We start from the raw sequence: 26,596 nt of genomic DNA, 5'->3' as shown, positions 1-26,596 counted from the left end.
CATTTATGAATGGGACCTTGCAAAAACTCAATTCAAACGCCCTTGACTTGCACAACAGGTTTCAGGTTCGAACTTTCATAGATATACATAACAAATAAATAATTCATGGTTTGAATTTTGATAAAAACTCTTTCCACGACAAGAAAGTCAAAAATACATATAGATAGATGTAAATTGTAATAATCAAGAAGTTCGTCTGTAAAAAATTAACATCGTATCCTAACACCAGTATTTAAGTTAGCACACGACCCGGTCAGCAGCTTTATCAAGGGGAAACAACCGTCTCTTCACCATGACTCTTCTGCATCATCATGAAGTATTCAACTCTACAATATAGCCTCTCCACAATGCCTCTCTCTTTCTGTAACAAATTCATGCGTACATCCGAAACGGGTTGGTAAAGAATTCTAAGGAAAAGGAGCGCCAAGATCCTCATCTACCCTATCCTCTTGGCATTTCTTGAGAAGTTGGAGCTGACACCGTAGGTGCAAAACCTGTGCCAAGCCAGTAGTTAATGTTATGAAATCTTTTAAATGAAAGTAAAGTGTCTGTCAAATTAGCAGCAGAAAGATTAATTTGGGCATGAAAAAATATTGGTAATCAGATACATTGACCAACTTTGCAGAAAAATACGCAACTTTACTTCAGGAAATATAGGGAGAAGATATCCAAACTTCAATAACGTACATAAACAGTAGAATTAGTTAACAACTTATCTGAATAACGACACTAACAAATGAGAAAGCTAACTGAAAATTACCAATGAAGTGAGAAGTTACAGAAAGGATCAAAATACACAAGTTTAAATTTTACCTCTTCTTGAAGCAAAGTAGGAAGATTATTAGTGGAAACAAGGTTATTTATTTCTTTCAAAAGCTTCTCCTCCTTAATCCCAGACCATGTCTCTGGGGTAGGGATAGTAGAAGTGCTGTTAGAACATCATTGCTAGCCGGGTGCATGCCAATGTGATTTATTGAGCCTCCACAAGAGCAACCCGAATTTTTTCGGGATGAAGGAACTAGCATGTCCATCCACTCCTCAGTTTCGCCGTTTACCACTGTCCCACTCACCACTGTGACTGGCTTCTCACCATTAGCCTTCAAGCATTTCACACATGTTTCCTGACAGCAGTACATCTCTGACGAGGCAGACTTCCCAGACAAAATTTGTGCCCCTTGGCAGCAAACACTCGCAGCAATGTTTGGCAAGTTTTCTTCATGACCAGAAATTAAGTTTCTGCAGCATGAATTTGCTGAAGATAATAATTCTGCCACATGTTTAAAAAGGCCAGTTTCCTGCACTTGTCTCAGTACCTCCTCCTGCAAATAAAAATTTGGGCATAGAGATTTTGAGGTGCAATAAACTAGAAAAATAGTATGGGGTTCATAAAGGTAAAAACAGATACAATTCTCGGCAGAAAACAGGGGAAAAGAAGAAACGGAAAAATAAATGAGAAGCTGTAGAAGACTAGATTACCTTAAGGGCAAGCCTAGCTTTTTCCTCTGGGCTTAAGCTTTGGTCACCATCTTCTCGTCTCCGAACTTCTGCAACCCACTTGATGAACTGCCCAAAATTGGATGGGAGCGACATGAAAACAACAGAGAGGACTTCCTGAATGTCTTTCACCTCCTCTGACTTTAAGAGAAGAGGAACATCATCCATTAAGTATTTCGCAATACCAACCCAACTCTCATGTTTACAGCTCTGCAAGAAGCCCCATAGATAAATATCTTCAGCAAGCATACAATATATGTAAGAAATTCCAAGATTTCAGATTACTCTAGTACACAAACATACTTCCAAAAAAACACATACTAACACACACAACATATAGGAGAGATGGAATACAACAATGACAATTCAAGAGATCAAGAGACAGACTTCTGTTCATCTCTCTGATATGTCCAAAATCAGAAATTGAGGCACTCATCAAGGAACTATCTTCACTATCAGTTAAAGCAACAAAATTAGCTCTTAAGAAGAGGATACGGAAGTGAAAACATCAACCTTGCTTCTCAAATATACTCATCTCTTATAATTCTGAACGAAAGAAAAAATGCACAGCGTAGGTAAAACTGATATTGACTACTAGACAGGAAAACGCATATAAACAAATTACTAACCCTAAAAGAAAGGGAATAAGATATGCACATCAAGACAAAAGAAAGAAAAAATGCACAATGTAGGTAAAACTCATATTGACTACTAGACAGGAAAACGACAGGAAAACGCATATAAACAAATTAATAAGCCTCAAAGAAAGGGAATAACACATGCACATCAAGACAACCAGAATGTACTGTGTGTTAGTGTAAGGGAGAGTTGGGTTTGGGTTTTGAAGTCATAAAATTGCCAAATTCAATCATACCAGGGTATAAAGTTGTCCTGGCTCCCTGTGAGGCCTAGATATAAGCATGAACCTGGGCAGAAAATGGAACTTAAGAAGTGAGAATGTAATTTACATTCAATGCATCTCATAATTTAGCGAAATTATACAGAAATTGCTTCCAACATGCATATCCAATTTAATTGCCATTAGCTGTAATATTCACTGGCACACAAGAATGCATACCCTCTGCGTTGTCCAGTAGATAAGTCAACATTATTCATGGCGTCCCAAAGAATTTTCAGGGGCACCCAATGAGGAGGATACTTAAAACGTGCAACATCCAAAATAAGCGCCATGTCATTTCCAGCATGATAGCCACCAATAGGTGAAAAATGACCAGTACCCGTCTGCAATAAAAATTTGATTTTACTAGTCAATACCTGATCAATTTTCAAAGAATTGGAGAGTGTGACAAAGGGAAATTTAAGCAGAATCCTTAGATGAGATAATCATCAGTATAGCAGTATAGTAATTCATAAGGCTGAGAATACCAAGCATATCTACAGCTAACTTAAAATAATGGATCCATCAAAGAAAATGTACAGTAGTATGGCAATTAATAATACCTGTTTGAGAACTGATCTATCATATGATGAGATCACATGACAATCATCAGAACTAGAACATCTCTTGACAAATTTACGAAACTCATCAATGGTGCTATGATTTGTGCGGAAGGCTTCAACTTTTGCTCCAGCACAGTGAGCCAAGCATACAAGCTTCCCAAATGAGATGCCTCTAGCTTTGACTGTCTCCAAAGGTTCGCAGCAGTCTAACATAGATTCATCAAACCATCTCCAGGGTCCTGTGGGAAAAGTTGAAGTGTATAATACATTTGCATTATAGGATCTAAATGGATGGAAAATCATGGACCAGAAAAGTTTACTACATTCAAGACATTTGCAAACCATGATGGAGTCAATAATGAGAGACAGCACCTACTATATTGTGACAATATGTTTATACTATGTAAAGAATACCAATATTGTATCAGAATTTTAGGAGCAACAAAAGCTCAAATGCTGATGATTAGTAGCATATTAATTGAATATTAAGCATCAAACCCTCAACTAATTGGGTAATGACAATGATTATAACAGTTAACAGAGTTTGAGTATCAACAGTTCAAATCATATCAACATGGACAATTTCATAATCCATGTAAGCTTAAGTTGTCAAATAAAACTAAAGGATGTGATTAACAAAAAATGGCCAAATATTTATGGATTATACAATAAAACTTATGCCATTCACTAGATGGAAAACAAAATGATACTTTCAAACCCATTAGATGATGAATCTTACCTTTCCATTTCCTTCCAGGATCAATAGCAAGGGCATTCAAGACCATGGAGAGGCTCGCCAGTCCACAATAAGCCGGCTCCGATTGTGTCTGAAAATAAGAAATTAACCTATAGAAGTTTTCCATAGTTCCATTTTGAATGGCTTCGAGAAAAAGTTGCTGCAATTCGAAAAACAACAGAGTTAGCAATAATAAGCAGAAAAATCACTCACTGCCTAGAAAAACGTAAGGCCCACATAATGTGACTAACAAACTGGTACAGTCCCAAACCACAGCCTTACTCTTACAGTGAACTGAAAAATTCTTATCAGATTTTGCTTAGCTAAATATTTACCTCTCCTCCATTCTACAACTAAAATTACATCAACCTTAAGTGTGACACAGCTTTTCTAATAACACATTGGACCAAAATTTTACACACAAAAAAAAAAAAAATTCGAAAAAAGAAAGGAAAAAAAAAATTCAGACTAGTATCAAAATCCTGTGAGTTCTTTGTAAAAACAAAATCATTTTACAGAACAAAGTTGCAAGCTTTAATTATAAAGCATAACAGAATCGCAAACCAACAAATAAAAAATAAAATAAAATAATTGGGATCATAAAAGAAAATATGATTTTGAAGGATATATAAGGGAGTGAGTGACGAAGCAACTAAAGCTTGTACCTTTCCTTGTAAAGAGGCAAATTCGACTGCAGGGGGAGAAGGAAGGATTCGCCTATACAGCCCAGCCATAGCCATTTTTAATTATTTCTTTTTATTTTTTCCAAAATTTAAACCGAGAAAAGGCAAAAAAAAGAAAGAAACAAATAAGCGTATGATTTGGTAGGACTGAGAAATGTGAATTATTGAGATGACCAAGTCAAAAGGGTTTCTTTCTGTATGTGGGAGGCAGAATGCTTGCTAGGGTTTTGGTAGGAAAATTCTCTGCTTGGGCGATTAGGAAGGAACCCGCGTAATTTACTGTTTCAAAAAGCGAGAGTTTTAGTCAAAAATGTGGCAGAAAACAACAAATGAGTCCAAAAATAAAACCCTTTGAATAATAATCAACGAATAGGATAAGATTGTCATTTTGCTGGAAGGGGGCTGCGAACTTGGCGATGGCGATGGCGATGGCTAATGATGACGAGGTGGGGATTACGTAACGTGGGTGGATTGAAGATTTTATTTGTTTTTCAAATTTGGACTTAATTTTAAAATTAAGTGTGTTATTAAATAAGCATTAACCTTAAGATGTTGGTGTAATCAAATCCATTATATGATAATAACATGTATGATACTATGACTTAGATTAAACATATCAAATTTTATTTTTGCCTAATAGTATAACACGATTTAACAGTGTGATCATCACATTTTTATATTTCTCGTACTTCTAATATAACAACTTGAAAAACTAACCATATTATTCATTTTTTTTAAATTATATAAAATTGAGTTCGAAGTAAGGAGAAATTCAAAATGCAAAAATTTTGAGTTGCAAGCTTTTTGATAATTACTTTGATACGATGAACAAAACAATAAAATTCTAGTTCATTAAATAATACGCGAACTAGATAAGTTTATATATATATATACAATTGAGGTTGAAGTAAGGAGAGATTCGAAACCTTTGAGCTACAAACCCTTTTGAAAATTTGTTTTTATAGGATGAACAGAACAATGAAACTCTAGCTCACTGAATAATACAAACTCGATAAGTCTTACGTTTAGTTAAGACAAACTAATTTGCTTTTATCTAATAATTGTTATAGTAATTACGTGAAACCCTAGCTAAACCTTCATGCTAAACACCCTTTGAATCATAAAAAGATCATTTAAAAACAAGACAATCAACCAACCTAACACCAATGTGTTTTTGAGACGCCAACATCTCCAATATTCAAGCTCAACTTTAAACAAAAAAACATTAAAATTACAAAGCCACAAACCTTGCCATGAGAAGAAGCAAACTCAATTGCAGGAGGAGAAGGAAGATGTCGTTTGTAAAACCCAGCAGACATGGAAACTTTCTGAGGTTTCTGGTCTTGCTTCACCATGGTGTTTCTGTGAGTATGCTTTGCTTGGGAAAAGTTTGATGGAAAATACAAGTAGAGAGAAAAGCGACAGAGGAAGAGAATTTGAGTTCTTTCAAGTGGCTGCACAATTTAAGAGGAAGACAACATGAGACGATAGTATTAGGACTTGTGCAATCAGTGCTTAAAGTCCACCACGTTTGATCCATTATTGTTTTGGACAATGTGGTCAAATAAATACACAGATAATTACTTAGTTAGTCTCTGTTCGTCTGGTTGTGTGCTTTTTTTTACATAAATAATTTAATTTTTTCTGTTCCAAGCAAAATCTCAGTTATTTGAGTGGATAAGAAAGGAAACAAAAGATGATGATTTGCTTGTACAAGTCAACAAGGAATGAAGAAAAGAGGGAAGTTTGATTCTGGTCAATGAGCATATGGGAGGGAAAAAACGAGGAAAATACTCTTCCGTCCTCGATAAGGAAGATCTTTTTCAGCCCAGGCTCAAGTTGGCCTGTGATACACAGAGGCCTTTAAGCCCAATCAAATGGGCCAGAAGTTTGTATATATGAATAAATAATAAAAATTAAAAAAAGGCCCAAATGGGATGAGAAACCAAAAAAAAAAATTAAACGCTAGATTTCCTTATATTTTTTTATTTTTCATGCATGGAGGAGGGTCGAAACCGAACAAGAAAACCTAAGCGCTGATCATCATAGGCCTAGAGTACTAAAATTTCGACTAGTTGAAAGAGATTTCAAGTTCAAATATATTCATCTTCATTAATTAATAATAAAAATAATTAGCTTTATCATAATGGTACAAAAATGCTTCATGGGTTCACCGAACAATATGATTATAACCTAGTACTAACAAAAACAAGTATGAGTACCAAAGAAAAATACTAATACTGGTTAAAACAATTCGGTAATCGTAAACACCAAATGATGCGACAGTTGTAAAATTGATTCCGTTTGTTAAATTCGTCAAACTTTTAAAAATTAAAAAAATAATAATAAATTTGTTTAAAACACAACATCGTCTATTTTGTGCAGATAAAACACTGTCATATCATCCATCGCTTGATATCTAAATTTTGGGATCTACCATTGAATTCTTTACTCAAATTTATGCGAACAAAACAAACCCTAAGCTAAGCTTAATCCAGGTATGCAAATGGAGTCAGTGTTTTCCTCTGTATCCCAATGACCCCATTTTAGTGCTATTTTGCATATTGGGTGTGGACCACTCTCTCTCTTTCTCTCTCTTTCTCTCTCTCTTTTCCCTAGTTTCAGAAATCAGAGCCCCACCTCCTCTAGGCTCTGTTTGCTTTCCTTCCACTCCAGGACGCAGCAAAAAGGTCAAAAGCCCAAAAGCAATAACAGCAAAAACGCATTTTTGAACATGTGGGTCCCAGTGGTCCCTCCCGCGACCTTACAGCTGCGATTGGAGCAAAACGACCCCGTCTCCAACATGGAATTCGCATGCCTCTTACATTTCCGGAAACGGATCCTCCGTACAACTTCCACGTGTCGACACGGTCCAAGCCGTGCCCTTGATGCGCCTCGTTTCGATCGGTTAGGCGTCGCTTTCATGGTACAAGCAGCTGACACAAGACAGTAAGTCGGCGGGTGCGGCGCGGCTCTGTCGCTTCGCGGTTGCCAATGTCCGCGCAGGTTCCTGTCGGCTCCTCCGCCGGTTAACTCCTCCGAGCCCAGCCTTTCTGCCGGTTAAAGGTCGAACGCCTTTTAGCGGCGAGGGCGGGAATGTGTCCGTTGAAGCACTTTGGGGTACGGGGTTGATGTGGTCGAGGTTTATCCGGTTCAAAGTTTTTCTCTCTGTGGCATTCTGACTTCTGGCCCCGATGTCGTCTGCTTTACATAATTTGCATGAGGTTGGTGGAGAGCTATACGGTCCATATTGTAAATGTCTGCAGTACCCCTGTCAGTTTTATCCTTTTTGGGGAACCGCAGTCTGTATTTATGTAATTTCAAATTTATCAATCCCTATGATATATTTTGACCCCCAAAAAAATCCCTATGATATATTGTTTTCTGGACTGAAGTTTCTATTATTATTGGGTGTTAGTGTAATTTTATTTTTGAAAATAAAATTAGATTTGGGTAAAGGAGGTTAATTTAATTCTGGTCATCTAGTTTAAAGATTTTATTCTTTATAATAAAATAACTTAGAACAAAAATGTAATAGTTATGGTGATTGTCGAATTTTTTTATGACACATATCAATGTCATGTCCCGTTCATATACAGTGATACACAAATTTTACTTGAACGTACTATGCATGAGTAACTAATATTAAATTATGTGACAATTTCAAGCATTTTCCATTAAAAGATTATGAAATACTACCAATATAGATGCGGATATTGATATAGTTGAAAAAATATTGTTGAGTGAATGTTGTAGTAGAGCTAATAAAATTTTATAACATACAATTTAGGGACTTTAGTTTTCTTTATATGTTTTTGTGTGTATGTATTTAAACTTGTTGAACCCCCTCTCCTTCCTTCCAAGTCATAAATAAAATAAAGTCGAATGTTAAAAAAAAGAATGTTAATGTCAAATTGAATTTGTCACAATGTATGCATTCGTTTTGTGTAAATCTTAAAAATAGCAAAATAATAAATTTGAAGTGTATGACTATTGACTAAACGGTAAATAACAACTGTCGTTTATGAATCATGACAACAATGATTGAACATCTCTCATAATACTTATCGATTTTTCACTTCATCCAATTGCTGCATATACTCTTTGTCTTTGTGATTAGGCTTATTTATGTAGAATCTTCTGTATTCATTTTAATTTAATTTAGATGTGATAAACAAATTATTTGTATAAGAGCATTGTTTTGCTCCTTCGAGCAATTTTTGTAAAACCAGGAAGACAAAAATTATCTTGCAATAAAATCTAAAAATGTATATAAGAAGAAATTCCCCCAACTTTACTTGTTTAAAAATGGAAATATATTTAATTTAAAAGAAAAGTTGGTAATTGGTTGGTCTTCCACTCCAGTCCAAAACCAAGGCCACATTGGTAAATTCACTAAAATTTGCATAACCAGCAGCAGCTTAAAAAAGCCAGCCTCCTCCTCCCCCACTTAAACACCATGATCCAACCACTTCTCTTCCTCAGAGAGAATGAGAGAGATTGAAGAGACCTCACCTTAACATTCCTACACCCTACCACACCCTCCCTTTTTTATACTTATACCCACCAGTCTCCACCTCCTTCTCTCAAACCCACTTATTCACAGCCTCCAAAAAACCTCTCCAACTTCTCTTCTCTCTTCAATGGCTCGGTTTCCTCTGTTCCATCCATTTTCCAAATTTACCCTCCTCTTCCTCGCTACCCTCCTGTCCACAGTCGTCATTTCGCACCAGCAGCAACCCCTCCTCAGCTCCACCGAGCAAGACGCCGTCTACCAAGTCCTCGACTCCATCAACTCTGCCATCCCCTGGCGCTCCCTCTTCCCCGACGACCTCTGCTCCTCTGCCCCACACGGCGTCGTTTGCGACTTATTCTCCAACCCCGACGTTTCTTTCGCCGAAACGGCTCACGTCACCGAGCTGAGTTTCGGGTACGTTTCGGACTACACGCCCAACCCGCCTTGCTCTCCCAATTCTACCATCGACCCACTTCTCTTCACGTCCTTCAAGTACCTCCGCAAGCTCTTCTTCTACCAATGCTTCACCGAAATGCGCGTCTCGGTCCCCGAAATTCCGCCGAGTTTCGGTTCAAGTTTGGAGGAGCTCGTGTTCGTGGACAACCCGTCTCTGGTGGGCTCCATCGGTGGCATACTGGGTAATTTCACCAACTTGAGGAGGGTAGTTCTGACCGGAAATGGGTTTTATGGGAACATCCCAGACGGGGTTGCCCACCTAGTCAACCTGGAAGAGTTGACTCTGTCTCGGAATCAACTCCGCGGCGAAATTTCCTGAGTTTTGCCAAGTTGAAGAAACTGAAGGTTCTTGATCTGGGTTATAATGGTTTTGCCGGAAATGTCACTGAATCGGTCGGTAATCTCTCGGAGCTGTTGAAGCTAGACTTAAGCTCCAATGGGTTTTCTGGTAAAATCCCAGAGAGCTTCAAGAACATGCAAAGGCTAGAGCTTTTGGACCTCAGCCTCAACCAGTTTAGTAACTCTGGGATTCCTCTGTTTTTGGCTGAGATGCCTCAGCTGAAACAAGTGCATTTGAGTGGGAACTTACTGGGAGGGAAGATTCCGGAAATATGGAAAAACCTGGGAGGTATTTTGGGAATAGGACTCTCAGACATGGGACTGGTTGGGGAAATTCCAGCTTCAATGGGTGTGCATTTGAAGAATCTGAGATACCTTGGGCTTGACAATAACAAGCTTGAAGGGACAGTGCCTGAGGAGTTTGGGTTCTTGGAATCTGTGAATGAGATTAATTTGGAGAACAATAGTCTGAGTGGTAAGGTTTCATTATCTCGCAGTTTTTCTGCCAAAATTGGGCACAAGCTGAAGTTGGCTGGAAACCCACAACTCTGTGTTGACGATGGCTTCATCTTCTTCTCCAAGACTAAGAGTGCTGCTGGTTTGGAGCAATTGAAGGTTTGCAGAAAACCCCATAAACCTAATCCTGCCCTTCTCAGTGTGGTTTCTTCTTCAGTGCAGGTTGTTGTTCCTTCTAAGCTTCTGTTTGCCACTTGGGTTTTGTTCATGCTTATCTTTGCTTAATAACTGGGATTAGACTTAATTGAGTTTTTTTGTTTTTCCTTGAGAGAGCTTGGGATTAGGTCATCTAACAGATTAAGAAAGGAACAGGTTTTATACTGACATGGAGATGAATTTTGGATGTGCAGTCAATGTGGTGATACAGTGGAAAAAACTAATGTAATTATGGACTTTTTTTAATGGAAAGTGCATATAAATTATAGCATTATCTTTAAGCATGGTTCTCTCTCTCTCTCTCTATATATATATAATATTGGTGCTTTTGGTTTCTTTTATTTTAGATTTCATTCTAGTTTAGTTTTATCACATTTTCCCAAATTTCCTGGGATTCTGCCCATCAGTGAAAAAGTTGGACATGATCTCAACTTTTTGGTACGTAAACAACTATCTATTCTGCAGTTGTTTATTTTGAAGTGGGATTTTTGAGTGGGGATCAAGCAACTATTTTGGCATTTGATATGGTAAAAGGAGAGAGAATCTGAAGTTTCCCAGAATGGTTGCTGTTCACAGTCTCAATCATGTTTTGGCTCTTATCTAATTGAAGGCATAATTGATCACAAATCATGAAGAGAGAGAAGAAAATCATCTTTCTACTGTTGGACAAGGATGGATAGCTGTAGACAATTAGGGTAAGTACTTTGAAATTGGCGCACATACACTGGCTGGACAGCATTGTATTTGAAAAATTGCAAAACATAGGAAGCAAAATGTTCAAAAATTGAAATGATGTTATTACACTGAAGTTACAATTGTTTGGCTTCACTTCCCTGATACATTTTATTCTAGCTACACCAATAATAAATTTTGTGAAGAAATTCATGTAAATCCCTTGTCTTCCCCCTCTTGAAAAGAATTCTGAGATAGTTGGTCTTTGCTACTACATTTATAAGTAGTTGCAGGTTGGTGTCCAGGATCTGTACATGTTTCTGAACTAGCATGGGGTTTAGCCTTTCTTGATGCCCCCCCAATAGAGGAATCTTTGGATTTCTTTCGCCGCGTTTTCTTAGGGATGTCTGGCGGGTTTTGTGGTGATTCACTGCCATGAATTGACTCCATGGATTGCCGGATACCTCTAGTAACACTATCTGTTGTGTCCCTATTCTTAGAAGACCGCCTTGTTTGCTTCGGTTTATCTGATCTTTCCCTCTTAGGGGAGTCGATTCCACTATCTCCATGCCCACTTGATGTTTGCTGTGGCGGCATGTCATGTGCCGGAGACCTAGCACCCCTTGAACTACCCTTCCGGCTTGAATCTACATACATACACACAAAAATTGAATAGTCATTTGGAAAATCCAACACATTAACTTGTTAATACATAAATAAGGTGATGTGATCCAACCAAAACCATTCACATTTGCATGGATATTTACAATTTTAGGGTACAAAAACAAAAATGAAGTACCTTGAGAGACCCATTTGACCCCAGGATCCTCTTTTGTCTCTCCATTGCTTAAAGGTCCTGATGAGTATCCAGGTGGAGCTTGAAACTCATTCATCTGCATGCAGCATCATCCACAAACATGGCTTTCATGAGGCTTCTAATTAACCATTTAAGCAAAAATTAACAAACAAAAAAAGGTTAATTACCCAGCTTGGAGAACCAGCAGCAGTTGATGGACCCTCCCATCCTATATGGGCCACATGCTTTACATCTGTAGGAAACCCAATCTGCATATCTTGGCCTTTGTTATCATCTGCCAAAGCAGAGGGCAACTCCGTCAGGCCACATTATAAAATTTGTGTATGATAAAAAATACTCTAATTATAAAGCCTGCTTCTACTTGGAACACAAATTATACATACCAAAAATTTGAGAAATGTATCTTAGGCCTTTCAAGAGGCCCTTCATCTTTGTGTTATTTGCAGTGTTTGCCATTCTTGTGGAAGATTATATAATATATATACTGGCTCTATCAATGAAGAACCAATTAAGCTACTCCTGGAAAGTCTCTAGTTGAAGTGGGATCCAAAATTTGCCCTCCAATTCTGCAAATATTGGTAACAAGAAGAAAGTCAATGATCAAAACAATTGAAATAAAAAAAAAGTCAAACATTTCATCCAATGATACCTCAGAAGGAAAACCTTGCTGCAAGGCTAAAATTTACAGAGGCCCCCATGAGAGGGTTGCATTAATTCAAACTATATATTTCCTAAATAAGAAACTAAATAATAAAAAGATGCCCAGAAATTTGAAGTGGGCATATATGCATTCACTTTCTTGTATTGATTTTGCACAAGATGGGGAAAACTTTTGAAGAAAGGGAAAAAGGTGTTCAAAAACTAACAACAGCTTTTGACAAATGTGGCCATGGAGGGTTGCAGTGATGAGAAAAGGGATGAAAACTGGCAAACAAATTATGCTTAATTAAAGTAAAGCTATCGTTTATCTCGTGCATTTGATGGCAGGGCATTGTTTTTTTACGATTCATAACCAGAAGTAAATCGAATTTTTCGGTGTGAAAATATAGGAGAAAGAAAGAAAATCTTTGACATGCTAAATATAGGGGAAGGTTTTAACGGGTCATTTTAGAGGCTGTAATGAATGGTTTTGTTAGATGCATATGAATTTTCCATGGTTTGTTGGCTATTTCCTTGGTTGCAAATTGCATGGGAGAAAATGGATAGATCTAGACACAACTGATAGGGAACTAGAATTGATAAACTAAAATGAAACAGACAATGGATTTCTTCTGGTTTCATAACTGGTCAACTACATTTTGCTCTAGGTTTGTCCGTTGACCATTATTGTTAGGTTAGGATTATTAACTTTTTCTTTGAAGTCACACTCTAGTTATGAATGCAAGGGTAAAGAACGCCTTCTAGATTGGTTAAAATCGCTTTCTGACCATCAAAAGTACTTGTGCGAAAAACATGAAAGTCAAAGTGCAAACACATGAATTTTTAATAAATTTTTTAATGTTCTTCGAATGCGGGCACTTCTTCAAAAAGCAATTATGAGCAGAAATGCTTTCTACCAAACGGATATGCTCTGTGTTTCTCCAGTCAAGATCATGAAGCATCATTGATGTGAACCAAAATTGCCATATTTACGGCTAATTATGTAGTCATTGCTTAATTTAGGTAAAAGTTAAACCCCCCTTGTTCCTTTGGTTCATCATTGTTGGCCTTACTTAGCAGTGAAAATTGGTCTACTTCAATACCTTGACACTGACACATTTCTGATGTTCCATTGCAAGTTACTATCATTGTAAATAGAGTGAATAACATCTAGCGTGGGGTAAAAACTCACGCTGGATTTGGGCGAATTTGGATTGATCCGACACGACCCGAGTTGCACCTCTAGTTTTTACTTGACAGAATCATTAGTAACTCAGTTGGTCTAAGATTCTTACTGCTTTGTTAGCCAGATATCCAGGTTAAACTTCTAATTTCTCTCTCTCTCTGTTTTTGAGGACTGATTTATAGTCCAATTGAGGTAAGTGGTAAAGAAAATGAAAATGTATTTAGTAGCAAATCAAACAATGCTTACAAGAAAACCAATGGAATTATATATATTTTTTGGTATATTAAAATACATATACAACTTGTAATGAACAAGCATTTAGATGCATCAAGCTTTCACATTGTCCATTCCAACAGAGTCCTGAAACATTAGAAACACAGAACTTAATTAAAACCCAGTTATGCAAATTTGAACCAAAAGTGGAAATATTGTATGAACATGAGAAAAACTTACCAAGAACTTATGATTCTCTTGGAGTAGTGGAGAGAAGTTTGTGCAGAATTTACCAATGTCAGAATTCAAATCAGGTGTTTCACCACCTAATATGTCCATAAATTTCTTCCTATCTGGTGCAAGCTTAATTCCAACCTGCATTTTGACCGGAGAGAATCAGAACAATTTCATTTCCTTTTTCTCAGTGGATGATCATGAGACATCAAAAGTAGAAGCATATATTATCTAAGAAAAACCAGTGTGCTTCAAATCAGATGCTAGATGGTCTTCCTAAATGGAGAAATTGGTCAAATCACATTTGGATTGCATCAAGAAAAGATTTTCCTTTCTTTTTGTTTGTTGCTGAGGCAAAATAGCATGCATATTCTACTTTGATCTGCCTCAATGACTAAACTAAAACCCATCAAGTACAATCTTTTAAAAGGCTAGAAGAAGAGGCTATGGCATTGTGCAGATAAACATCAGCAAGTGAGAGTTCTTACACTAAAACTTGAGCTAGCTAGCCAGTTATGCCATTTTTTCAAGGTCTTGCCGTAGGCCTCGGAACAAGCCTTGGACATTGGCCAGTCTGGATTGTCATGCAGATTCCGGAACAGCTCCACCAAGTAGTCCATGGCCCTACGGAGACATGAGAATTCTCAAAAACGTAATGATTGGCTTGCTGATAAAAACATGCAACATGCAACATGAACATGGCATACCTTGTTAGCCAGAGTAGAGCATTTGTGCAACTGGATGAGGATTTTGCATTTTTGGCTTCAATCTCAACCTGGACTAGACTGTACAAGAGATTGAATTCTGACGGGTTTGACAAATACTTCGAGTCCAATCTCTGCAATGTGGGGAAGAACATGGAAAAATATTTCAAACATTAAAAAACTGGAACGTGTTGCTTCTTACAAAATTCACATTGTTTTCTCCATAAATTTTTAAAAAGCACCTTACCGATATGTTGTTACCAATATCAGATTTCACAGGCGCAAAGGCAGCTCCAAACTTATCTGCCATAACATAAACAGGTCCTCATGCATGTGCATTGAAGAATATTGAATGAAGAAAAAAATTGTGTTCTCAACATGAAAATGCATCGAGTTCAATCTGTTTTAGGGTAAGAATAAAAAATTTCATACCTAAAACGGGCAGCAAGTGTTTGCATACATCCAAAAAAGGCTTGGTGAGCATCTCCCCCGTTTCGGATTTAACATGGTTCGTCCCTTCCAAAGCAGAAGTGAAAACAGTTCCTGATCCTGCCATTCTTGTGTTCAATTTTCTGCATAAACACCACAAGTCATACTTGGCAACCAATCAGGCAATCAATATATATTGGTGTTACTTTCATAATTCGATGCGTGCAAGTTAGCAACTAGCCAAATTTTTAAATCATGCAATACCATGATTGATGCATAACTTCAATTTTTTTAAAAAATTAGGAGAGAAGAAATTTGAATAAAAAAATTTCACCCTGTGTGTAGGGATTAAAAAAAGCTCTACCATTAACGCTATAGGCCTCACCGTCCAACGAAACTGGAGATGGAAAAGGATGATAAGAAAAAAACAGAACAAGAAAAACGTAAAATGGTAATGGACACAAACCTTGAAAACAACAGACAAACGTCGTGAAGATCCGAAAATCAGTTATGTGAATTCTAAGTGTTGTTGATTTAAAGATCATGAGGCCGTTATTTCTTTTCCCGGTACATTGTGGTGTTAAAACAGTTGTCGTAGGCCATCAACGGGGGAAAAACAGTTGTCGTCGTGAGATCTACGACATGTCAACATAAACAGGTAAATTATGTTAAGTTAAGCAAAGCAAATGGAAATTGTGAGATGGTTCTCTTAATTTCTAATTGTAAAGTTGATAATTTGCATTGACATCCTAATTTTTTTTTTTTTAAGACAATTGATTAGGAGAGGGGATTTACACTTATATTGATTGGGTGTTTGAGGGTTTCGAACATCCTGTCCACATGATAGAAGTGGAAGAGTTCAACCAACTAAGCTACACCCTATTGACATCCTATGCTTTGGAGTCCACTAGAATGATGGGAATAAAAAAATTGAATTTTTACGTGCCTTAAATATTAGGGCGTGGTAACGCCTCCTTACGGACACACCAAAAAATTTCTCAGCATCTAGATTGACGTTGAAACCCAACTCAACTAAGCCCACTATAACCATGACCAGATGATGGGCTGGATCCTTTTGCTTTCTTTTTGGATTCTTACAATTTGTTATATTCCCAATTAAAATTAATTTCAGTAAAATTGTGTAATTGATTCAAGGCAACTTCTCTTTCTTCAAGTACATATCTCCCAAGAGAGCAACCCAAATTCCCATAATGTGCTATAAAGTTCTCTTTGGTTTTATTTTTTATTTTTTAAATTCTTCTCTTTTTTGGGTCATGGACTTGGAGACATGAAATGAGAGCAAACACTGCAGCAAACAAACCTGGAGAAATCCAACACCAAATTGGGCCAGAAATTCGACCACACAAAGATGAGAGAGAGCCTGAGACAAAGTTCGATTTTCTAACAAGAAAATAGTAACCAGACCAAACCAGACCAGACTGGCCCACTACTTCCAGATCAGAAAAAGACAGACAGAGAGAGACTGAGAATATCCCATAATTAGGACCAGGAAGATCCTCACATATCTATTAAATAACTAAATCTGAAAGAGCCAGCCAACACAGATAGAGAAGAAGAAGAGAAGGCCAGGCACGTTTTTTTCTGTATTTTTCTTTTCTTTTTTTGGGTTGAACACGTTTTTTTTTTAAATTGAAACCAAAGCCTTTTTTTCCAAGTTTGCCTTGACCTGACGGACCTGACAGACTCACAGACAGCCCAAACGTGTTAGGCTGCAGCTCAGAATCTGAGAAGGTAGCGCTTTACCCCTCATATTTTATTATTATTGTTCTTATCTTATAATTTCTAATTTCTTTTTATAATTACAAAAAAATATTTCCAAAAACAATAATTATATATATAAAAAAATAAAAAATAATAAAAACTCTAATCATCTCCCCAACCTCATTTCCCTTCTTCTGCCCACCTTTATTATTATCTCTCTCTCTCTCTATCTCTTTGTCTCTCTCTGCAGTTTCTTTTCCTCCGCCAATTTCCCTATTTTCTGTCTATATTTTAAAATCGATTTGTCTCTTTCTGTGTCCGATCCCAATACAAAAACGTATCCTTGATCCTCATTTGATTTGGTACTTTTACTTTTTTTTTTTTTAAAGGGTTTGGAGAATGATTCGAGGGCTTCAGGGTCAATGTAGGTCAATGTTCTTGTAATTGAGGTTTCAATTCGCTGTCTGCAATCAAGGATTTCGGATTTGGGGCGTTTTGGATATGTAGTTGGAGAAAGGGGGTTCTTGATTTTCGGAAAAAGTTACCCTCAATTTTGACGATTTTGTAATTATTGTAGAAAAAGTCGGATTTTTCCAATTGGATTTTCTGGGATTCGGTATTTATCCTGTTTGATGCTAATTTAATGCATATATTGCGATCGTGTGGTTCTTAGGCCGAGTTATTGGGGAAAAGTGAAGGTTTTGATCTGCGGAGAGGTGTCAATTGGGAATTTTTCGAGATTTGGGGGTTTATTGTTTGGTGGGTTTGGGGTTATGCACACAATAAAGGCTGAAATTAGCACAAATCCTTGTAAAATAGCCATTTTGAGCTTTTGGGTTGAGCTGTATTGAAGATTGTTGCATCATGGAGCATGTGATTGCTGGGAAGTTTAAGTTGGGGAGGAAGATTGGGAGTGGCTCTTTTGGAGAACTCTATTTAGGTATGGTAATCAGTGTTCTTCTGTAAAATCATTCTGGTTTTTTATTTATTTAGGTATTTTTCTAATGAAATTCATGTCGTGGTGTCAGGTGTAAATGTGCAAACTGGAGAGGAGGTGGCTGTTAAGCTGGTATGTGATTAACGTTTAAATAGTAGATTCTGTTCTGATGTTTAGTTTGTGGGTAAATATTTTCTAAGCGTTCTTTAGTTTTCTAACATATTATTCAATGTGATACCTGACGGGATATTGAAGTTAATTTCATGTTTCATCAAGTCATTTTTCCATTCAAGAGGTTCAGAACACACTGGTGTCACTAGAGTAGATCAAAGAATAAATCAAATACTCTCTCTTTTGAATCTTTGTGAATAAGAGTAAGAATGGTACATTAGATTTTCTAGTCGACAAACTCTATTCGAGTTACAACTGAAGCTTCATGTTATACATCTTCCGTTTCATTTATTATCAATGAAAAGAGACACGAAGCCATATCTTTTTTTAAATCTCTCTTTATTATGGTTATGGATGCATTTCGAGCCCATAAACTTCCATTCTATTACAACCTTGTTATATTCCCTCATTGGAATATGTCTGCATTCAACTCGTTAGTCTACAATCATCTTGCATTTGATGGGATAGTTTATTTTCCAAATTTCAGGAACCTGGGAAGACCAAGCATCCCCAGCTTCACTATGAGTCAAAATTGTATATGCTTCTTCAAGGAGGAAGTAAGTGTCTCTCTCTCTCTCTCTCTCTCTCCCTACAGATATATTTACATATAGTAAATGATCAACTGTTGTCATTTTGTGATGAAGCGGGCATACCCCACCTCAAGTGGTTTGGAGTTGAGGGTGACTACAACATCATGGTTATTGATCTTCTTGGACCAAGTTTGGAAGATTTGTTCAACTACTGTAATAGGAAGTTCACATTGAAAACAGTGTTGATGCTTGCAGATCAATTAGTAAGTACTAGTACTTCCTTCCCCAAATATGGTCTAAAATGGCCAGGATAATAAATTTTTTCCTTCAATTTCATCTTTTCAGATTAACAGAGTTGAATACATGCACTCAAGAGGTTTTCTTCACCGTGATATAAAGCCTGACAACTTTTTAATGGGCCTAGGGCGTAAAGCCAATCAGGTATCTTTTTCTTGTGTAATTGTGGTTAGTGCAAGCAAATTATAGCAACTCATGCATGTGTTTTAACATTTATTGTTGAAAAACATGCTATTGGGGATATACTATGGTATTAGAAGTGGGATTTCAAATCTTTCATTGAGAAACACTCCATTCTCACTTTTTTCTTTGGAAATGTAATTTATCTGCCATTACTTGTCACAGGTGTATGCTATTGATTTTGGTCTAGCAAAGAAGTATAGGGATCTTCAGACTCATAGGCACATACCATACAGGTGAATTATAATTATTTTGTAGAGTTACAACTTATGATAAATTTGCTTTTGGGTTTTGTACAGTTGTACTTGTCTTGTGGTTCAAGAATCTACTTACGGATATACTTTTTATTGCCTAGGTATTGCCTCAACTGGGGAAAAGAAGGGGGGAGGGGGAGGGATTTGGATTCTAGGAATTGCTTATGATTTGTCTTGTTTGAAGAAGAAACCATTGGCTTATGTTTTGTCTTATTTTAAGAAGAAAGCATCGGCTTATCATTTGTCTTGTTTGAAGAAGAAAGCACTGGAAACTTTAACCTTTTGACCTAGTTGTAGAAAGTTTATAAATTTTATGAGCATGAACTATTTCTTTAAACAAAAGTATATATTTTTCATTATAAAAAAAGTAAAGAAGCTTTTTACAGTTCTAATACATATTCTACCTTGTATTGTTTTTCTATTTACCTATAGTTAATAGAAAATCATTGTTGACCATCATATCTATAAGCACATTATTGATCTACTTCCTGCTTGGTGGTGCTCTCTCTCTCTCTCTCTCTCTTCATTTATACATATACATAATTTGTATATATTAGTGTCATGCATTATGTATTATCTAAGTATCTCTTCGCCCCCACTCCAATTTCTTGGATTTCACTTTTTTTTTTCTTTTTTTCTTTCAAGTCTTGTAAGTTTGATTCCTTTGTGCCAGCCTTGGTTTTTATTTGGTTGTTGTGAAAGTTCATTACCTTTTTTTTCCATTTGTTAGGGAGAACAAGAACCTCACAGGCACTGCTCGCTATGCAAGTGTTAACACTCACCTTGGAATTGGTGAGAGATATTATATGTTGTTATCTGTTGGTATCTAACTTTTAATAGTAAATGTATAATAACGGATCCAACTTACTATGCTCCATTTCTAATTCTCATTGTGTTTTATTGCACGTACAGAGCAAAGCAGAAGAGATGATCTGGAATCTCTTGGTTATGTTCTAATGTATTTCCTAAGAGGAAGGTTAAAATAAAGTCCTTGTAGTTGTGTTCTTCATATTTTTTGGGCATTTGCTACCTGATGTTGGGTATGCAACATTGTATTTTATTCTATTTTTGACACCTTTCCTTTTTCATATTTTCTTTTTTCTTATCCTCCAATCAGCCTTCCCTGGCAGGGTTTAAAAGCTGGCACAAAAAAGCAAAAGTACGATAAAATCAGTGAAAAAAAAATGTCAACTCCTATAGAGGTAACAACTTCCTGCATGCATTCTTACTACTAGCAACTGCATATGTACCGCATAAATGAACCTGATGTGTGTTGTATTATGTTTTTACTGTGGTGTTCATCATTGTAGAAGATAACTCTATATATACGTGTGTGTGTGTGTCTGTTGGTATTGGGGCGGGACTGGACTGAGATTTGAATTGGGCAGATGTAGATTGCTAGGGATGGCAAACCCAGTCCCTCCCCTTTTGCCATTGCTTGTAAGATGAACAAAAATAAGTCTCAGCCAGTATGACCCACTTTCGCTGATTTTGATCGGCTGCTTGGCTGGCTGAATATTTGCGTTTGGACATGAACACGTTATAGAGGTTGTTTGAACCAAGCCTAGCCTGATAGCTCATGTCGTCATGTTTGTTCATATGTATTCATGCACGCACGCACACACATACTCACCATGCTGCTATTAATGATCTTCATTCTGTGCTGGGAATTCTTGTTAGTTGCAACATGGGTAATATAGCCACAGATATGTTTAACAGGTGCTGTGCAGATCACATCCATCTGAGTTTGTATCCTACTTTCATTATTGCCGATCATTGCGGTTTGAAGACAAGCCAGATTATTCTTATTTGAAGAGGCTTTTCCGAGACTTATTTATTCGAGAAGGTAACGGCCACAAATTTGGTTATCTTCTTATAGATTCCTAATTCTTTTGTTAGAAGTCAAGCTTGCTGAGTGTTTTACCTTTTTTCCCCCCTTTGGGGTTGGGATGCTAATATTATGATTACTTGCAGGTTATCAATTTGACTATGTATTTGACTGGACTGTATTGAAGTACCCTCAGATTGGTGGCAGCTCTAGAGGATGGGTTAGTGTTTAGAAATTTTATGTTCAAATTTTGACCTCATAAGAACATTACTTATTTAGTTCATTTCTGTGTTTTTAGCATGCCAATGGAAAAGCAGGTTTAAGCGCCGGGCCATCTATGGAAAGAACAGAAAGAGTCTCAGGTGTTTCTCTCTCTTGAAAAAATATATTTGAATTAAATGCCGATAAGGATTATTGACCCTTGCTGATTTCATAAATAAGTTTTGGGCTAGGAGCCAGTTACTCCCTTATTTTTGAAGATTTATTTAGTATCTGAGAACTTGGTCCTCTTTAAATTTTTTTAGTATGTCTTCCTTTCTTCAGCTCATTATTTAACTTTAAACTACAATTTTACTCTCAGCATTTTCCCTTTTGGTTTCCCACAATTATTAAACCCTTATGCAATTGGTTTATCCAGTAGGGAAAGAGATTCGAGAAAGATTCTCAGGTGCAGTTGAAGCATTTTCGAGGAGAAATACTTCAGGGTCTAGTCCACGTCAGGATCATTTGAAACACAGGTCTTTTGAGGATGCACCTTCATCCAAAGATGTGGTAAAGTTTTGATATCTGACAAAATATTTTGTATTGTTAATTATTTTCTTGTTTCTTTGGGCCCGGACAGTTTGTGAGTGCTTGTTCTACATGAAGTTAATCTTGTGGATTTGTTCTCTCTCTGAAATTGGGTGTAGAGAAGTCACCAAGTAAAAGAATTTCAAGCACCCAATTGGAAATTTTACTAATTTCAAGTCTAAACTTAAAAGTTGCTATTCTTTGTTTTGATAATTATAATCAGTGCACTTCTTTTGACCAATTTTCTATGGTCTTATAGTTACCTCCTTTCTTTGTTATAAAATTTCAATGAAAGCAAAATTGAATCCTGGCCAAGTTATTAAGTCTAAGCAATTGCAGTAGGGGTCTCAACTCAATTTCCTTAGGGAAAACAAGACTAGCATTGGAAATTAAGGGTAAAGTCAAAGAATGGAAGAGTTGCAAACTTTTAACGTTAGTACTTTGTTTTTTGAAGCCATCTCCTTACTTATCCTCGTATTCAAGTTGAAGTGGTGCAATTGTTTCTCAATTGTTTATAGAAAAAATCCTTATGGAATGCTATTGCTGTATTTTCAGCACCATGATTCTGAAAGGGGACGCAGTTCCTCTCGATATGGCAGCACTTCAAGAAAAGCTATTATAAACAGTAAGCCAAGTTCCTCAGCTGGTGATCAAAGTCACAGTGATGGCCGCACAAGCCGATTAGTCTCAAGCAGTAGCCGCCCTTCTACCACACAGAGAGGTAATTTGGGGTATGAACCCAAGCGCTCTGCAGCAGCAAGAGGCACACGTGATGATCCTCTCCGGAGCTTTGAGCTCCTTTCAATCAGGAAGTAATGGAGAGTATTTCACTATAGATATTTGCCAGTCATCTAATGGATAAATCCTCGTACTATTTGATGAGTACTGAAAAAAGAAAAACAAAAAACCAAGACAAAAACTCGCTTGCTTTGTACATGGGATATCACCTAAGCACTGCGTTTTCTGATCTTATTGCATGTCTAATGACAGCATTTCCAGGCTTTTCTTCCTCCCACTTTTTTCTCTCCCAAGAGTTTCCTTTCCGGCCATTGTAACTGTATTAGAAACATACATTTTTCTTAGCTGTAATAATTACTATTTCTTTATTATACGCCACTTTGAATTGAGACCAGTTTGTGTTGTTTGTAATGGTCATCTTTTCAAGAACTTCCTCACTAGCGCTAGCTTGAGCATGGCCCGTTGGAAATTTTCAAACCCTTGCAGTCTTCTAAAATCCATCCACAAACTTTTCAACTTTGTGTTGGTAAACGGCAAATTAAAATAAAATGCACGGATGCGAGCTCATTGCAGGGACAATTTAGCGATTCTAATTGTTAAGTAATTAGCTAAGCTAAATTCTAGACAACTGTGATTTTCAAATGAACGCCTTTTCCAATTGGTTAAGAAATAAGATGCTTTGAAACTTAACCGGAAAAAAAGTGCTTTGAAAAGGAAAAAAATTAAGTTACATTCGCTAGATACAATACAAGAACTGACTAGTCTAGTAGTCCACTCAAAGAAACTTTGATAGCAAATATCCCAAGTGTATTAGCTCTTCATTTTACGATACAAGGAGGAGCAATTCAAATCTATCGACATCAGTAAACATCCCAAGTGTATTAGCTTCATTGTATGTAGTGGCGCTGAAATGGATAATTGCGATAAGCAACAAAATATTTACAATGTGCAACCTAGCAAGAATTTAATATCAAACTCTGGGGAGAAAAAAAAAAAGCTTTCTGATCTCTGACTCATGGATTTCGAAGAGCTGCCAATCTTTTCTCAAGTTCATCAGTGCCAGAACTGTAAGAAGTTGAAAGTTTGTTAGTTATAGCACATAACCAAATTAAAAACAGAAAAGAAGCGGGGAAAAAAGAAAAGCATTAGAAGTTTAAAAGATCCACTGCAATGATAAATGCATATTACAAATGGCACATTAATTTGTTTGAGGTGCTCTTTCCACAAGAAATTTCTTGTTCTGCCAGCGTATATGTGGTCATGAGATACTTAAACGCAAAGTATGCCAAACCATCAATTACTTTGTAGAAAGACTAACTTTTAAGTTGTACTGTAAAAATCTTCAGGCGGTTAACTTATTACAATAACAAAGGGATTGGAGGTTGTACCTGCCAACACCCTCAGTGTTCTTCGCTGCAATTCTTCCTTTGGGAGCTGCTGACAGCTGTCAATAGATCATGTACAAAGCACATCAGTTTAAACGACTGGGAATAGTACAGTACATGATAACAAAAAATCAAAAAGGCATAATCAGTGATTCCAACCTGTGAGGCGACATCAACGCCAATTTCATCCAGCACCTGTTCAAAAAAATTTAACCAAAAAAAAATCTGTCAATTCCTGGTACCAAGACCAATAGTTAATGACATCTATAAAGAATGAGACTGCTTCTCAGTCTCATATGAACACTTTCCACATCATTTAACACAACCCCTTCTCAATCTTGTCTCATTACCAGATAAACCAAATAATCACAAGATGGCAATCAAACTTCAACTAACAATTTGTTCAGAAAGGTATACAGAACATCCTGGTAACAATAGGAATTAATCTAATCTCGGAGGAATAGCATGCTTTCTTTTCCTGTTCTTGGGTATCGTCTATGAATATATTCATCTAAATGAAAAATTAGTATACAATGCAATTAGGACTTACCTGGTTTGTCAGCTCGTCAGTTTCCTCTTCTGCCTCATCATCATCCAAGGCATCATCTATTGCGTCGGACATCATTTCAGTCTGCATGTTCAAAGCTCTAAATTATGATCCACTTATGCAACCAAAAGCCGAGATGAACATAATTCTATGCCAATAATTCAAAGATAGAACCAATCTTACAGTCATATCCATCTGTGCAGATTGCTTCTGAAATTCGCGTATCACCTGTGCCTGCTTTGCAGGAGCCATTTGCTGCAATGTCGCACAAATTCAGTTACTAAAAAGAGCTTGAATTACTAGCGATAAAAACAGGAAGCAATATAATAAAGAACAATTCTCTAGGATTTTATTTACATTTCAAACTAAACACAACACTAGGCAGGGGTTCTCTTAAACTAAATCTCATCATCAGATGCAATCTTAATGTCTAATTTACAATATGAAAACTACATAAAATATTTGTTTCATTGTTACAATCAAACCTTATTCATAGCTGCCATCGCCTTACTAGCACCTTTCATGCCAACAGCAACTGATGACTGAGCATGCATTGCCTGCATGATGGAATAGAATTTACTAAGAGCACAACTCACAAATGCAACATATAAAGTTGAATCAGAATATGACGATTTCACAGTCCACCTGCGTATGAGTTGCTATTCCTCTCATTTGAGCTCGACTTCCTTGTAAGTTAGCTATCTGTTGCCTAAGCCTGACTAGTTGCCTGGCTAGTATTTTAGTTGCAGCCTGCAGAATGCAAAACAAAGGCCTGAGAGAATATAAATTGACTACTTCTGATAAGATTCAATTGCCAGAGTCACTCAAGTATTCCTGGACTGATGAAAACAGTCAAATACAACACAGAAAATACCTCATTTCCTGTTTTTGCTGTTCTCTTTATCTCAGCAACAAGCTTTTTTTCCTGACATGATAGTAAAATATATTAAATGAAACTGTAGATAAAAATGCAAGAACAAAAAGGGATCACCAACAGGAATCTCTTGACATACTTCTAATTGCAATGCTCCAATTTCCTTCTCTATTCCTGAAGCAAAATGGGGAAGAAAATAAATATATCAAATGAGCAAAATTAAAATCAAGGAAATGCCCCATTCATAGCATAATGAGATATACACAACAGGTGTAAAATTACAGGTCAGCTGGACAAAATAAGATATAATTTAAGCTTGAACAGTAACCCATCTAATCACAAATCTAATCCAGCCTATAATGTCTATTAAAGCAGTGCAATATCAAAACTACTGCCCAATGCCTCAATTAGTCCAAGAGGGTCATAAATCAGTTACCACAAAATGAATGATGAAAATGATCATTATAATCACAAACATTGAGAAATGAAAACCAAAAAACATATAATTTATATTACCTCTAGTAGCATTAGCCATTTCTCTCTTGCTCTCCCGAAGAGCCTCTGCGATAAAAATGCAAACCCATATAAAAAAATTACGAAAATATAAATTATACCCATAATTCAGATCTAGTATGCAAATAAGAACGCTTGAATTTAAGTTTAATCGTACACAGGGAAAAGAAAAAAAAATGAGCGGAAGATTAAGAAAGCTCGAACCTTTGGCGGTGGGTTTCTTACTGAAGATGTTCATGGTACCAGTTAGATTGGTCGCAACGAAAGCAAAGCACACGGAGACTCGCGGAGATATCTTCTTCAAGCTGTGAAGCTTTGAGGGAGAGAGACAGAGAGGACCAAACCAAGGTGGAGATTTTCGCCGTCCTTTCCTATTTATTTATATAGGTAGGGACTTGGCGGTAAATATCCAAGCAGACCCTTCATGATTTGTGAAATTTCAATCATATCCCTGGATTTGGATTGGGGACTTTTCTTTTTTTTAATATTGGGATTGTTTTTCTTCCAAAAATATTGGGATCTTTTTGAATTTTACAAAACCGTCAATGATTCAAATGGGCACTTATTATGACAAATGATA

General features: G+C 36.7%; 6 protein-coding genes across 8 annotated transcripts; 2 read left to right on the top strand and 4 right to left on the bottom strand.

Annotated features, from left to right (window-relative positions):
• Nucleotides 1–47: 47 nt before the first annotated feature.
• LOC103334442 (glutathione gamma-glutamylcysteinyltransferase 1) lies at nt 48–5,855 on the bottom strand. Its single transcript, XM_008237410.3, is given in 9 exon segments — nt 48–494; nt 814–911; nt 914–1,319; nt 1,477–1,704; nt 2,369–2,420; nt 2,573–2,736; nt 2,956–3,194; nt 3,695–3,851; nt 5,622–5,855. Coding segments are annotated over 9 exon segments (1,539 nt in total). The 5' UTR covers nt 5,730–5,855; the 3' UTR covers nt 48–407.
• A 2,956-nt stretch (nt 5,856–8,811) lies between these two features.
• On the top strand, nt 8,812–10,629 carry LOC103334443 (ROP-interactive CRIB motif-containing protein 7). Its single transcript, XM_008237413.3, is given in 2 exon segments — nt 8,812–9,657; nt 9,660–10,629. Coding segments are annotated over 2 exon segments (1,407 nt in total). The 5' UTR covers nt 8,812–9,017; the 3' UTR covers nt 10,427–10,629.
• A 379-nt stretch (nt 10,630–11,008) lies between these two features.
• On the bottom strand, nt 11,009–13,015 carry LOC103334444 (PAK-box/P21-Rho-binding family protein). The gene is made up of 5 exons (XM_008237415.3): nt 12,496–13,015; nt 12,230–12,412; nt 12,014–12,120; nt 11,829–11,922; nt 11,009–11,676 (listed from the first exon to the last, which is right to left on the bottom strand). The coding sequence occupies exons 2-5, from the start codon at nt 12,300–12,302 to the stop codon at nt 11,240–11,242; spliced, it is 711 nt and encodes a 236-aa protein (XP_008235637.2). The 5' UTR covers nt 12,303–12,412; nt 12,496–13,015; the 3' UTR covers nt 11,009–11,239.
• An 840-nt stretch (nt 13,016–13,855) lies between these two features.
• On the bottom strand, nt 13,856–15,840 carry LOC103334445 (glycolipid transfer protein 1-like). Its single transcript, XM_008237416.3, has 7 exons — nt 15,718–15,840; nt 15,255–15,394; nt 15,070–15,125; nt 14,826–14,956; nt 14,607–14,742; nt 14,125–14,259; nt 13,856–14,031 (listed from the first exon to the last, which is right to left on the bottom strand). The coding sequence occupies exons 2-7, from the start codon at nt 15,376–15,378 to the stop codon at nt 13,999–14,001; spliced, it is 615 nt and encodes a 204-aa protein (XP_008235638.1). The 5' UTR covers nt 15,379–15,394; nt 15,718–15,840; the 3' UTR covers nt 13,856–13,998.
• A 967-nt stretch (nt 15,841–16,807) lies between these two features.
• Nucleotides 16,808–23,091, top strand: CKL6 (casein kinase I-like 6). 3 transcript variants are annotated; one of them, XM_089053884.1, is made up of 15 exons: nt 16,808–17,003; nt 17,647–17,913; nt 18,002–18,042; nt 18,569–18,638; nt 18,726–18,874; nt 18,957–19,052; nt 19,254–19,324; nt 20,073–20,134; nt 20,255–20,318; nt 20,460–20,544; nt 21,062–21,188; nt 21,317–21,390; nt 21,469–21,532; nt 21,808–21,941; nt 22,515–23,091. In XM_089053884.1, the coding sequence occupies exons 2-15, from the start codon at nt 17,838–17,840 to the stop codon at nt 22,773–22,775; spliced, it is 1,374 nt and encodes a 457-aa protein (XP_088910010.1). In that variant the 5' UTR covers nt 16,808–17,003; nt 17,647–17,837; the 3' UTR covers nt 22,776–23,091. The 3 variants fall into 3 exon arrangements, with proteins under 3 accessions (XP_088910010.1, XP_088910011.1, XP_088910009.1); XM_089053885.1 differs by having other exon boundaries at nt 16,810–17,003; nt 21,811–21,941; XM_089053883.1 differs by lacking the exon at nt 16,808–17,003 and having other exon boundaries at nt 17,144–17,913.
• Nucleotides 23,092–23,402: 311 nt separating this feature from the next.
• VPS2.3 (vacuolar protein sorting-associated protein 2.3) lies at nt 23,403–26,379 on the bottom strand. The gene is made up of 11 exons (XM_008237418.2): nt 26,221–26,379; nt 26,020–26,064; nt 25,643–25,677; nt 25,504–25,554; nt 25,275–25,379; nt 25,115–25,186; nt 24,813–24,884; nt 24,633–24,713; nt 24,242–24,277; nt 24,086–24,141; nt 23,403–23,762 (listed from the first exon to the last, which is right to left on the bottom strand). The coding sequence occupies exons 1-11, from the start codon at nt 26,252–26,254 to the stop codon at nt 23,711–23,713; spliced, it is 639 nt and encodes a 212-aa protein (XP_008235640.1). The 5' UTR covers nt 26,255–26,379; the 3' UTR covers nt 23,403–23,710.
• Nucleotides 26,380–26,596: the final 217 nt, after the last annotated feature.

Source organism: Prunus mume, linkage group LG6 (genome assembly GCF_029339155.1).
Source record: "Prunus mume cultivar Tortuosa linkage group LG6, ASM2933915v1, whole genome shotgun sequence".
Classification (NCBI taxonomy): domain Eukaryota; kingdom Viridiplantae; phylum Streptophyta; class Magnoliopsida; order Rosales; family Rosaceae; genus Prunus; species Prunus mume.
This window is presented reverse-complemented; position numbering and strand designations above follow the sequence as displayed.

Coding starts and splice junctions, on each gene's coding strand:
- VPS2.3 (XM_008237418.2), bottom strand. CDS start 26,254: ATGAACATCTTCAGTAAGAAACCCACCGCCAAAG. Junction 25,678..26,019: donor AATGGCTAATGCTACTAGAG/GTAATATAAATT, acceptor ATTTTGCTTCAG/GAATAGAGAAGGAAATTGGA. Junction 25,380..25,503: donor CAGCAAAAACAGGAAATGAG/GTATTTTCTGTG, acceptor TGCATTCTGCAG/GCTGCAACTAAAATACTAGC.
- LOC103334445 (XM_008237416.3), bottom strand. CDS start 15,378: ATGGCAGGATCAGGAACTGTTTTCACTTCTGCTTTGGAAGGGACGAAC. Junction 15,126..15,254: donor ACACTTGCTGCCCGTTTTAG/GTATGAAATTTT, acceptor ATGTTATGGCAG/ATAAGTTTGGAGCTGCCTTT. Junction 14,743..14,825: donor GCTCTACTCTGGCTAACAAG/GTATGCCATGTT, acceptor ATGTCTCCGTAG/GGCCATGGACTACTTGGTGG.
- LOC103334444 (XM_008237415.3), bottom strand. CDS start 12,302: ATGGCAAACACTGCAAATAACACAAAGATGAAGGGCCTCTTGAAAGGC. Junction 11,923..12,013: donor CTGCTGGTTCTCCAAGCTGG/GTAATTAACCTT, acceptor TGCTGCATGCAG/ATGAATGAGTTTCAAGCTCC. Junction 11,677..11,828: donor GGTCAAATGGGTCTCTCAAG/GTACTTCATTTT, acceptor GTATGTATGTAG/ATTCAAGCCGGAAGGGTAGT.
- CKL6 (XM_089053884.1), top strand. CDS start 17,838: ATGGAGCATGTGATTGCTGGGAAGTTTAAGTTGGGGAGGAAGATTGGG. Junction 18,043..18,568: donor AGGAGGTGGCTGTTAAGCTG/GTATGTGATTAA, acceptor TCCAAATTTCAG/GAACCTGGGAAGACCAAGCA. Junction 20,135..20,254: donor TAACACTCACCTTGGAATTG/GTGAGAGATATT, acceptor TTGCACGTACAG/AGCAAAGCAGAAGAGATGAT.